The sequence below is a fragment of the Pristis pectinata genome, chromosome 9 (assembly GCF_009764475.1).
Source record: "Pristis pectinata isolate sPriPec2 chromosome 9, sPriPec2.1.pri, whole genome shotgun sequence".
NCBI lineage: Eukaryota > Metazoa > Chordata > Chondrichthyes > Rhinopristiformes > Pristidae > Pristis > Pristis pectinata.
Window position 1 is genome coordinate 90,700,613 of NC_067413.1, and position 12,885 is coordinate 90,713,497.

Genomic DNA, 12,885 nt, shown 5'->3' on the forward strand with positions numbered 1-12,885 from the left:
ATTAAATTATAACAATGCCTTGTTGGAAATCACTTGAATAAGAACAAAGAAGTGAAATGCACTCTCCCTGTTAATGCAAAGTAGGTGATTGCAAATTGGTAATATTACTTTCCACCTGATTTTCTTTACCAAAAATTAATTTTCACTATTTTTTTATTTATTTTCAGGATGTGGGTATTACTGATATGGCCAGCATTTATGGTCAGAAGGAGTTATTTCATTCTAGCTTTGCATTGTAAGGCATATTTAAAAATATCAATTAAGCAACATGCATAATATGTTTGGACCATAAAAATCTGTAGATGCTGGAAATCCAGAACAAAATGAGAAAACATTGGAAGCTCTCAGCGGGTCCAGCAAAATCAGTGGGGAGAGAAACAGAGCTGATGTTTCAGGTCAAGGACCTTTCATCAGAACTGGAGAAGTGTGAAACCAAGCTTGTTTTAAGATGCAGAGGGGCAGTTTAGAGAACCGAGTTAATGTCCATGATAGTGTGTTGACCAAAACTGTTAACAATTACTTTAAAAAGCAACGGCTAGAAAAAGAAAAAAAATACAAACATTGAAACAAAAAGGTATAGCCACATTTGTGGAGAGAAGGAAAAAGGGGGTAGTTACTTGAAATTGTTAAATTCAGTATTAAGTTCCAACAGCTACAAGGTACCAAGATAGAAGACAAAGAGCTGTTCCTTGAGCTTATATTGGGCATTAATAGAGCAATGTAGGAAGCTGTATTCAGAGAGGTCGATGTGAGAGTAGACTGGGGACTGGAAGCTCAGGGTCACCTTTGCGAAGTGAATGGAGGTGTTCTGCAAAATGGTCACTTAATCTTGATATGTTTTAGGGTTAGGCTGTGAAGATCTGGACAATTTTCTGCAAAAGTTGCAAATACTGAATTACAGTTGTCCATCATCTGAGACACATTTATTCTGCATCATCTTTCATATTGACAGTACTTGCTACCAAAGCAAAAATTGTATTCATTTTCCATGACACTGTCTGAATGGGTCCATCACTATTTCTTGAAGAGCTCTCAAAAGTATCAATAATGTTGTCCTATAGTATCATAGCTTTCTAACAAAAAAAAAATGCAATCACTTTATTGGAAAGACTTTTCACTCAGACTGATGTTTCAATTACAAGCAGTTACTTCTGACATGCAGTAATTGAAATATCAAGGAAAGTTACAATCAAAAAACTTTTCTTTTTCTCTAGAAAGGAAAATAATTTCACTGTGCAACATAAACTTCCTTATCCTTAGGCCAATGAATTATCTTTGAGATCATTGTTACCTAGTAAACATCTACAGCAGCTTACACATGATAAGGTCTCACAACAACCAACAAATGAAATAAATGACAAGTCATTCTGTTTAGAATATTCCTTTGAACTGAACTCCAATTCAACGTTCATTCCTATTCATATCAACTCAATAGGTCCTTTGCATCCTACCAGATAAAGAGACAGGGTTTTAACTTGAATAATATAACTCTGAAAGTCAATTGCACGGTAAAACATTTATGCACATTATGTAATGGAATCCTTTCAAAAAACTGATCGGTCTTGAAGTTGACAATTTTGCTCCCAGGTCCTCTGTCCATTCCACACCAACATATGGAGGCACTAAGATATGTATATTCAGCAAACATCTGGACACCATTTCTGCTAACTTCATTCATGGTGAGTGGATGATACCAGACACTTGAGCAGAAGCAGGCCTTCACAATCAGTGCGGGCGTCTGTTTTGGTAAAACATGAAGGAGACTGAGCACCACCCAGCCCATGGAGTCTGATGCTGGGAACTGGCTTCAGGATGCTTGAGTCATCTCTACATCAGGAATGACCCCCAAACCACATTTCACTCTCAAATCTCCCCATTTAATTTTCACCATTACCGCTAATGCATCACCTTACCCACTGATGGTCCAATTCTCCAATTAAATTTGCCAGTGGAATCTGGACCTGCAAACAATCCATTCCCTTCCACTGCCTTTGCATGACAGACCGAGCAGAGAACTTTAAGTGCATTAAACATGTAAGATCTGTTCTCCCACACCAAAATCCTCATATCGAATGGAATTTTCTCATATGAGCCCTCTGCATGTTTAGTGCACCTTTCCCACTGCTGAAGAATTTCTTTTATAAAATTTGAAGCAAGACAGGCCATTCAGCACAAATGGTCCTAATCTCCTCCCACCATGCTTCATGTAACACTGCCACTGTAACCTTGCAATTCTTTTCCGTATAATTGAGCTAATTCTCCCTTAAGTTCATCTATTGTGTTTGCCCCGACTACTCCTTTTCAGAGCAAATTTCACATTTAGAATCACAGAGTCAAAGAGCAATACAGCACAGATACAGGCCCTTCAGCCCAACCAGTCCATGCCGACCTTGTTGTCCACCCAGCTAGTCCCAATTTCTTGTGTTTGGCCCATATCCTTCCATGTACCTATCCAAGTGCTTCTTAGATGATGCTACTGTACCTGCCTCAACCAATTCTTCTGACAGCACGTTCCATGTACTCACCACCCTCTGCGTGACAAAGTTTCCCCTCAGGTCCATTTAAATCTTTCCCTTCTCACCCTAAACCTATGCCCCCTAGCTTTGGACTCCCCTACCCTGGGGAAAAGACTGTTACCATCCACCTTATCTTTGCCTCTCATAATTTTAAACATTTCTATAGGATCGCCCCTCATTCTCCTAAATTCCAAAGAATAAAGACCTAGCCTGGCCAACCTCTCCTATAACTCTCTTTAACCACTCTATGAGCACAGTGTTTCATATGTGCTAAAAAGTTTCTGCTGAATTCCCTACTGGATTTATTATTTGTAATCATGCCTTCATAGTCATAGCACAGAAACAGGCCCTTTGGCCTATGTCAACCAAGAAGCATCCATTTTTACCCTAATCCTACCCTAATCCATTTTATTCACAATATTCCTATTAATTTCCCCCTAGATTCTACTGCTCACCTACACACCAGGGGCAATTTACAGTGATCAATTAACCTACCAACCTGCACTTCTTTGGAATGTGGGAGCAAACGAGAGCACCTGGGAGAATCCCACATGGACACAGGGAGAACATGCAAACTCCAGACCTTTAGCATTTGGAGGTCAGGATTGAATTTGGGTAGCTGGAGCTGTGAGGCAGAAGCTCTTCTTGCTACAGCAGTGCACCTCATGTTTATCTCCTCAATTGTAAGACTACCCTGCGAGAGACAGCAACTTCTCTGCATGGCAACATAGTTTCTGCTATTTAGTTGTGTGTTCGATGTCTTAGGGTGCTACAGAGAGAAGAAAACTAACACTGGTAAGACAAATTGACATTTGAACAAATGCATTATTCAAAAACGTTAACTTGTTGCAGCACTTCTGAGGTTAATAGGTGTTTATTTGAGTAGCCTTTTCAAAGGCTATAAAAATGTTCAATGCTGGCTGCTAAAGGGTAAAATGAAAAAGTCTATGAGTTTGGAGTCATATGGATATGTTTGATAGAATTACAGAGCTAATTAGCACTTTAAATTACAGGGAGTTTAGAGTCATCGAGTCATACAGCACCGACCAGGCCCTTCAGCTCATTGAGTTTGCACTGACCATTAAGCGGCCATTTAACACCAATCTTACATTGACCCCATTTTGTTTCCCCACATTCCCATTAATTACTCCAGATTCTAGCACTCATCTACACACTAGGGGCAATTTACAGTGGCCAACTAACCTACCAACCTGCACGTCTTTGGGATTTGGGAGGAAACCCCTGCAGTCACAGGGAAAATGTGCAAACACCACACACCAGAGGTCAGGATTGAACCTGGGTTGTGGGAGCTGTGAAACTGTGCTGCCTTAAATCTTATATCTTACCACTTTCTGCCGTTAACATGTTAAAAACAAAATCAAGTAATTTGACAGCTTATATTGGAAAGGCTCATATTTATTATATACGTGTGCATTTCAAATGCTAAATGTTTACTGTCTTATCATCAATGAGCATATATAATGTTGAAAGACCAGAATCTCCATTGTCGGATGACTTCACTTTTTGTGAATTCTTGATTGCAAGACATTTGTGTTGATTTACCTGATCTAATATAACAAAAATTTTCAACAGGTTCTATTTTGTTGTCTCATAAAATGGGATTCAGCAAAGCAGTGACTCAACTGTACTCATGATGCTGGTTCCTGGAAAACTGTTGATGGGGTTGCAGGGAAATATGAAAAAGATTGGATTTATATAGCACCTTATACATCCCCAGAATGGTCCAAAGATATTCACAGCCAACAAAACCTGTTCACCATTATTCTGTGTCCAGCAATGTTCCACAAACAAGGAGATGCACAGTAAGGTTCCACAAATAAAAAGCATGACAACTAATGTATCTTTTTATATTGATGCAGAGATAAATTTTGACCATGGTATTGGCAGAATATCCCTTTTATTCATCGAATTCTTCCATATTATCTTATACATCAGCTAAGCAGGCACGTGGGCTCTTAATTTAATGCCTAATCTGAAATATGGCATCTCTAGCAATATAGCATCCCCTCAGTTCTGCACCAAAAAGGTAGGCATCATCAGTGATGAAAAATAGAAGAATGTTGAAAACACTGAGCATGTCAGGCAGCATCTGTGAAATGAGAAACAGAGTTAACGTTTCAGCTCAAAGGCCCTTCATCGATGATCAGAGACCCACAAAGAACAATGGAAAAATAAGTTGTATAGCTGACATATACTTGCAGGAACAGCAAAATAGCCCACGTCAACAGAATTTACAAAAGCATTGAGCCATTTATTTTTTACAATGTATTGAAAATTTACATCATAGATTCATACATTTTACAAATTCTTTTTTCATAAAAATATATTTCTTTACAAAAGAAATTTTTATGCATCTAATTATAATAAACATGATACAGAGGAGTAAGGAGGTTGTACATGAAATTTGTTTCAGGTACAATTTAATATTTGTTCTAATTTCGGTGGATGTACTTTGTTTATTGCAGTTATATATGGGTACAAACTTGGGTGAGCAGGAATATGTGATTCAATTTAAAGTAAAATAATCTCCGTTGATTTGAGTATAGCTTAAGATGCACTGTGAAATTCATAATTCATCCATTTCAATGTAATTAATTCTTGTGATTAAAGATCATTGGATCTTGAAGACCAATGCCTGGTCTTGGACCAGGAAGTAAACCACTCAAAGGACATTTTAGGAGCACAACCTTGGCCGCAATTAATTTTTGGTAGGCACAATGCAAACATTACAGTTACAACAATAGTAATATCTCCAGTTAGTGGATAATCCTTCCAGAAAAACTAAACAGATTATTTCAGTTTGATTGTACTTTTTAACTTTTCATGCGAGTGCTTTTTTTTTATCACAGTGGTAATAATCTTTTGCACGTAATGAGTTGAGCTTTAGAGTGTGAACAACTGTTCAATAGCGATGAAAAGTGGAGACTTGTTGCTTCTGCAATGTTTTGTATGACATGGCTCTACCGTTAAGGCAAATGTTAAGAAGGTGACCAACAGGGGTGTAGGTGTAATGTGGAGTTTGGCTGCCATTATAACAGCAGAATAAACATCTGATACCAAGATGAACTCCCAGTTTCTTGTCTCTCATTGATAAACAGACTCAGAATTCATTAACATCTACTGTGCAGATGTACAATGGAAAAAACGAATGCATTTTCTTAATAAAGAATGGCAAGGCAAACAACTGGCTCAGGTGATAACCCCTAGAACTGTAGTCAATATTTTTGCCCTCTCTGACTTACAAAACTCCACTCAGATTTAACCAAAAATGTTTGATCTAATCACAATAATGCAAAATGCATGACATCCACACCATAAATCACCTAATGTTGAAAGGGTCTGGATGAACTGTTGTAAGCACATACATAAGACCACAACTTTATTAGATAATAAATAAAATGGTTTGTTGCAATAAAAACACAATAGAATAATTAAATAATAATGAAGCATGCAACACATCGTGCATTTGCGCCTTTTGAAAATTATATAGTATAAATATTTCTTATTTTATTCTGTGGCAAGAATTCAATATTTTGTACGAAGAATACCAATTTAAATCAAAAAATATGGAGGAAAATTAAATAAATGAAGAGATTTTTCTTGGCAATCAAAAAAGACTGTTCCATAGAAATCTGTTTAGTGAGTACCACACTGGCCGCTTTATACTCAAGTATTCAAAATCAGTTTTGCAGTTGTACCTTATAAATGTTTCTTTTTACACTTACACTAGAAAGCAAAACCTGTAATAATCTTACTATACAGTACTTCATGGTCTTTGTTACATATTCAGTGTCCCAACCTTCATGCCAAATCCTAGCCCCTATTGTTTGTTACATTGAAAACAGTGGTTCAATGCTCCTCAAGTATCTGCAGTTTTCTTCTGAGAGAGTACTTAGGTTTTTTTTGAAAAAATTGTGGCTAAGCACTCTTAGAGTGCAGCTAAAGTTGCTGAAAAGCTCTCCAGTAACAGAACGAAGAGCATATCTGTTCCAACTGGGTGAGCCGTGAAAACGTGTTCTTTTTTTCTGGTTCTTCAGATAAATCTGGTACATTAAATTCCTGAAAAGTGTGCTTTAAATAGCAGTGAACCAAATGTGCATTGTACATAAGTTGGTTTAGTCAAAATCTAGATGTCCCAAGGATGCAAAGCGCTAGATGTGTATCAGGCTATGTAATCAAACCAAGTTTCTGCCTTATACCATTGTACAGACTGTGTTGAGATTGGGATCAAATCGAACTGCCTTGCCTTCTGCTGATTTTGCGTTTGTGTCATACATTGGGTTTTCAAAAGCTGCTTGACCATTATTGTTTTCATGTACAGAGCAGCCAGTGTACTGTGTCTTGGGAGCGGTCCTGCAGAAAAAGAAATAACAACAATGAATCTAAACTCAAGGCACAATATCATGAGAACAGAATCAAACGGCACAAATGGAACATTTGGCTATTGTACCTGAGTCAGTTTTCCGAAAAAAGTTACCAATTAGTTTCACTGCCTTGCTGATTCTCAAGTTCTGCAAAGTTTCCTTTTTGAAGGAATATATCCAATTTCCTTTTCAAATTTCTACCAAATCTGCATCTGACACACTCTTAGGTAATTGATTCTAGTTCATAACAATTCATTGTATGATAACATTTCTTATTTCCTCACATTGGTAACTAAAGGTGACAAGTAATCATCCTAACAGTAGAAACTGTTTCACTGATATCTTTCTGCAGCATTCTGCATTTTCTACAATGATCTGTCAATATAAAGCAATAGTTATAAATGAGCAGAGAAATTAATTTCCACATTGATTTTCTTGTTATAAGGTCTATAGAAATTAATGCTTCTATAAATTCAAAAAATGTTATTTCCAAGGGACTGTAAGATAACAATGTTTTTAAGGTTTCTGAAATTGTGCCATATTTTTACCACTATTCAAGCAAACAATAACTTTTTATGACTTTAGTTATAAAGTATTATCAATAATAAATTTCATTTATCAAAAATACATGTAGGTACAGGTTGATTTTTAAGCTTTACAGTTAATTAATATATAATCATATTAATAAGGTTTATTTTATCCCTAATCAGCCACTTATTATTGGATATTATAGAAAAGAGCCTGAAGTTTTTTTTTTGCGTATCACAACATTGTTGTGTACCACATGAGAGTTTTATCTAAAATCCAGTTGATCAGGTACTTTGCACATGTACTGCAATTTTAGAATTTTATTGAAGTGCCTCATAGTTTACAAATCACATGATATCATTGGCATAAAATTCTATTATGCATACATGACACACGATAAATGTGGGGCCTTGAGTGCGGGAACAAATCATAACTGGACGGTTAAGCTGTGCTCAATGTTGGTTAAAAGGCCATCCCTTCCTGGGTTAATGCCAGGGATACCAAGATGTTGATCAATTAAATTCATATTTCATCTTCTCATCATCTCCCATGTTCCCAGATTCTGTGACCAGTTTCCACATCCTGCCACCGATGTTCCCCACAGATCATTAGATCTCATCTCACTCCCATGGACTACTCACCAGCACACCTACCCTGATCTGATCCCTTCTCTGAACCCTTCCCAAAACTTCTGCATGGCTCCCTTTCAATCTCCTCCAATGAAGCCTGATTGTCCTCTTCCTGCTAATTGTCTCCCCAACCCACCTGCTTCTCTCCCCTTCTTCATCTTCTCAGCAAGCCTCTTCCGGACCCTCCAATCTTCCTCTGATTACATCCTCCTTCTCTACCACTCTGTGATCTTCTCTCCAATGATCATCTGCTCCACCACAGTGCCCCGCCGCTGCTTCCGCCACCCCACCCCCAATCTGCTCACCATCCCCCACTGGGATCTCCATTCTCTTCCACGGTGAAAAGTAGTGGAGGAGAGGCCTGAGTGGTCTTATGGGTGCAAGGCCAGTTCCACTGCACTATGCTTTGGGTGTTCTTTTCAATGGAATGACTGAACCCTCAAGACCTTGCACTAAATTTGTGTGGGGCCCTGGCACTGCATATCGACCTTGTGCAAATGCATGCCGATGAAATCCAAGCTTATTTCCAGTGTGCAGTCGGGTGCCAAGGACTTCTGGGGTAACCTAGAGCTGAAATATCAATTTAATCTCTGTTTTGTGCAGATCAACATTTTGATAAACAAGTTATGTCGGAGTTCGGAACAGCTGTTTAAAGCCTCATTAAACAACTGGTTTGCCTCTGAAAGTGCCTGCAAATGCTCATCTGGAAGTCTGCAAGGGGTTTTCCTGATGTGCTCTTGCCCTAATGCCCGCTTGCAAGCAAACAATTCATTGGCGTGCATTTCAGGTACTGATTAAAAGATATTTCATGCTTAAGTGGTGGCAGCATGGTGAGAAGAAACTTTGGGACATAAAGTGAGACTTTTTGGGGAATTTTCAACAGGTTTCTTATTTGCACCGCGCTTACTTTAATCCTTTATCCAAAGTAACCCCTTGTTCCTAGCATCATATGTAACATAGACGATATTTTTGGATAAGTAGCTAAGACCCACCTTTGTTTATAAAGATAAAACCCAAATCCTGCAAATATAAGAGCAAAAAAAGGCACAAGGATGGCGATGGCAACAGAGCTACTATTTGTACCATATGGTTGATTGGGAGAATTCGAGCCATGACTTGAGTTCAGACCTGCAGTCAAAGATATACACATCAGACACAAAGCATCAGAGCAATTACAGTCAAAAACATGCAAACTCAAACCTCCAAGTTCCCCCTCATCCCTGCCAGAAACTGGATTCACATATAATTTGAACTGCATTTTTATGTTCAAGTTTTCTTAGGTCGCTAAATTTGTAATTCCAGAATTAATTAATGTTCTTGCAGCGAACATCAGCATTTTTGCTGGATTAAATACCAATAATCAATCAGGAATCACCTCTTCTTTAATCACATTGATTGATGAGGAAATATTCATTGATGCAGTTACTGTATGTGATATGCTCTTAATTTTTAGGTCAGTTCCTTTTCATTTTTGTAACATTCTAGATTATGTAGATGGCACATATTATTGCAGAGATAATTGAAAAGAGTAATTTGTACTAAAATTATTTTGCTGAGCTTTTTTAAAAAAATCGTTATCATGGTTGACTAATTCACTTGAATTAGTTCGTGGATCAGCGTAAATGTCAAGAATAATAGTTTCATATCATTCTGTTTAAATGCACACCAAGTCTTGCATTTAAACTTTTTTATCTCCATCAAAAGATATCTTATGCCATGGCTTTAAATCAAAAAAATTGTTTTTTTAATGTTTTGGGACATTTACTTTAAATACAAAGTTTACTAACTTGCTATTTATATCAAAATATACTTACTTGACTCAAAATAAACCTAATTTAAAATGTTTTGTTGCCACAATCTCCTTCAGTTCTTTGCCTGTATCTTGGGCAAACATTTGTTGTCCTTAGGAAAAAAATCTTTGCATGTGACAGTTGGTTGAGATAAAAGGGCTCTAATATAATAATATAGAATTAGCACAGCTCACTAATATTAGAGGAGAACTTTTAATTAAAACTTTTGCAAATAGTTATCACCATTTTATAAGGTTTCATGTTTTCCTTCAGTATAAAATATGTTAAAAAGAACTCAAAGAGGAAAATTTACTGAACTTCAACAAATTACCCAACAGAGAAGGGTTTCAACAAAGTCAAATATGTGAACATATATACATTGGCAGGACTGCCTGGTAATACCTTTGCAAAGTTAATTAACTGTTTCTCCACCATAGGGGCTGCACATTTTCTTTGTTGATTTCCTAACATGGATTTATATTTAAATGATCTATCTTTTAAGACCACTAGGTCTGTTGCCTGCAGATACCCTTAGGCCAATTATAAACTAATTCCTGCGGGTGTGGGAAGTTTGCAGATTGCCACAGGCAAGATTCAGTCTGAACACTCTGCAAACTTTGCTCAGCAAATCCAACCACATTATAACCAAATTCAACACCAACTTTCTTCTGTTCTTATGTTTTTAATCATTGCAGGAACATTTCTAACAATTTTTGAATTGTGACAAATCCTTCACAAAACAACCCAGTGCTGTAGTAAGTTCACTTGGGGCGATACCGGCATACTGTGCTTGACATGAAGAACTGGAGTGTATGACTATTAGATGAATATAGCACTGGGCCTTTGCTTGATTCTGGCTGCTGTTACGGACTCAGTGAAAGTCCCTTTAAGATAGAGAGTGTGTGTGTATGTGTGTGTGGGGCGTGCTTACGTCAATAGAAGATAAAGGACGTAATGACGTTGTTGAAGAAGTTAGAAGAAGAAGAAAGGTGGAAACCAGCAGCAATGGATATTAAGGCATTTTTGGAGTCACCAACCCAAAAGGGATTGGAGGTGGCGAAAAAGGATGATTTGATAAAGATTGCTACAAGGCTAAACCTTACAGAAGTAAAGCAGTCTATGAGAAAGGCAGATATTCAGAGACTGATAGCTGGCCATTATGTGGAAAAGAAGGTGTTTGAGAAGGAAGTGTTAAAACAGTTTCCTGGCAGTGAAATAGCAATTTCTGAGGCACAGGTGCAGCTGGCAAAGATAGAAGCTGAACGAGAATCATACCCCAGATTGACGAAATTTGTTCGAGATTCAATCCAAAGATTTTTGAGGGAGGTCTGATAAATTCTTTTTTAATTGGCTTGTGTGTGTGGACGAGCCCCCAATTTTGTCACAAACCAGCAACAAAAGAAACACACTGAGCATGATTCAGTGTTAAAAACTATTTTATTAATCACTACTTATGATAATACGTAAAATAAAAGTAAAAATGTTAGTATGTTAGAATTCAAAAATGTTAAACCTCGAACGTTAACCCCAAAACTAAACTCTTCGTGTGTGTGTGTGACAAAGTCCAAAACTCCCAGTTCCTGAATGGTTCTTAAAGTTCAGTTCCGCAAGCCATAAGGTGAAACATGAGCAAGGGCTTCTTCAACAACCACCGTTGTCTGAAGATAAGATGTAGATGTAGAAAAACTTAGAGAGAGTACACGAAATCCAAATGTTCCACGATGGAACCCAAACGACACTTCAGTGTTTACTCGGTAGTGACTTCCTCACCCCGAAAAGCATCCGAACCGTGGTCGTCCACACACAAATACCTGTTTCCTTCTACAGGTCAGCAACAAAGTGAACTCCACCGGATTACTTCCAACTTTTCCATACATGGATTTCAGTGGTAAACACAGTTATTGTTTCTCATCCATCGATAGAGAAAACAAGCAGGCTGGTGTCTCTCTCCCTTCTCTCTCTCTCTTTCTTCTTCTTCTACTTCTTCAACAACGTCATTACGTCCTTTATCTTCTATTGACGTAAGCACGCCCCACACACACATACACTCTCTATCTTAAAGGGACTTTCACTGAGTCCGTAACACTGCTTAGAACTGAAGTTGATGACAGGTTGACCAAACTACCATCATGCTTTGAGAATAATGACTGTGAACCTTTGCAAACTCGATATGGAAAAATAGATGAAAGAAGATCACAATTCATCGTCCAAATACTCATTCTCTGTTAAATTCTAAGATCATGAGATAGACTACAGAAAACGTCATCTAGTCTGGTTCAAATTAGTTGATTGGGCACTGTTATTGCAAGGAAGTGTGTTACGAGCTAGGTTGCTACTTGGTGAATGTTCCTTTAAGGCACCTGGACAGTACAGTAGTAGAGTGTGTGTGGGTGTTATCTACAAGACAGCAAGACTATAATTGGAGCTGGACTGGCTGTTTGCACAGACAGTCAGAGAGAGAGAGAGAGAGACTGACTGACTGACTGACGGTCTCTGTACCTATGGATGAGGAACCATAGCTGTGTCTGTCGCTGAAATCCTTGTATGGATTTTTGGAGCAATCAAGTAGAGTCCACTTTGTCGTTAACCTGTACTGGAAAGCAGGTATTTCTGTGGGCGGCCACATATTGAATGCCTTCGGGGTGGTAGATACTTCGAAGCAAAGCAGTGGAGATCATTGGTGATTGAGGTGTCGTATCGGTTCCATCGTGGAACATGTGGATTTCATAAATTCTCTCTACATTCTCCCTACATTCTCTTTACAATCTGCTGTGGTTTTGCAAAAGCCTTTACTCATGTCCTACCTTATGACTTGCTGAACTGAACTTTGAGAACTATTCCTAGACTTGGGGTTTGGGATTTCTGACTCAAATTAATCATCTGAGATTTGCACGTATAAGACATGCCTGGAAATTGGATTTCACCCCTTTTGGTGTTTTTACATCGTGCAGACACACAAATGGATCCCAACCAAAAAAAAAAGCAAAATTGGTTAAAAATATATTAAACAGTGCTTTACAGCCAGGATCATGAGGTG

General features: G+C 37.9%; 1 protein-coding gene across 1 annotated transcript in view; it reads right to left on the minus strand.

Annotated features, from left to right (window-relative positions):
* Positions 1–6,271: 6,271 nt before the first annotated feature.
* The window catches only part of csmd3b (CUB and Sushi multiple domains 3b), a 1,392,611-nt gene continuing 1,385,997 nt past the window's right edge, over positions 6,272–12,885 (minus strand). Inside the window, 2 exon segments of the mRNA XM_052022622.1 lie at positions 6,272–6,890; positions 9,051–9,186. Of these exon segments, the coding sequence (XP_051878582.1) occupies positions 6,731–6,890; positions 9,051–9,186 (296 nt within the window). The 3' untranslated portion in view covers positions 6,272–6,730.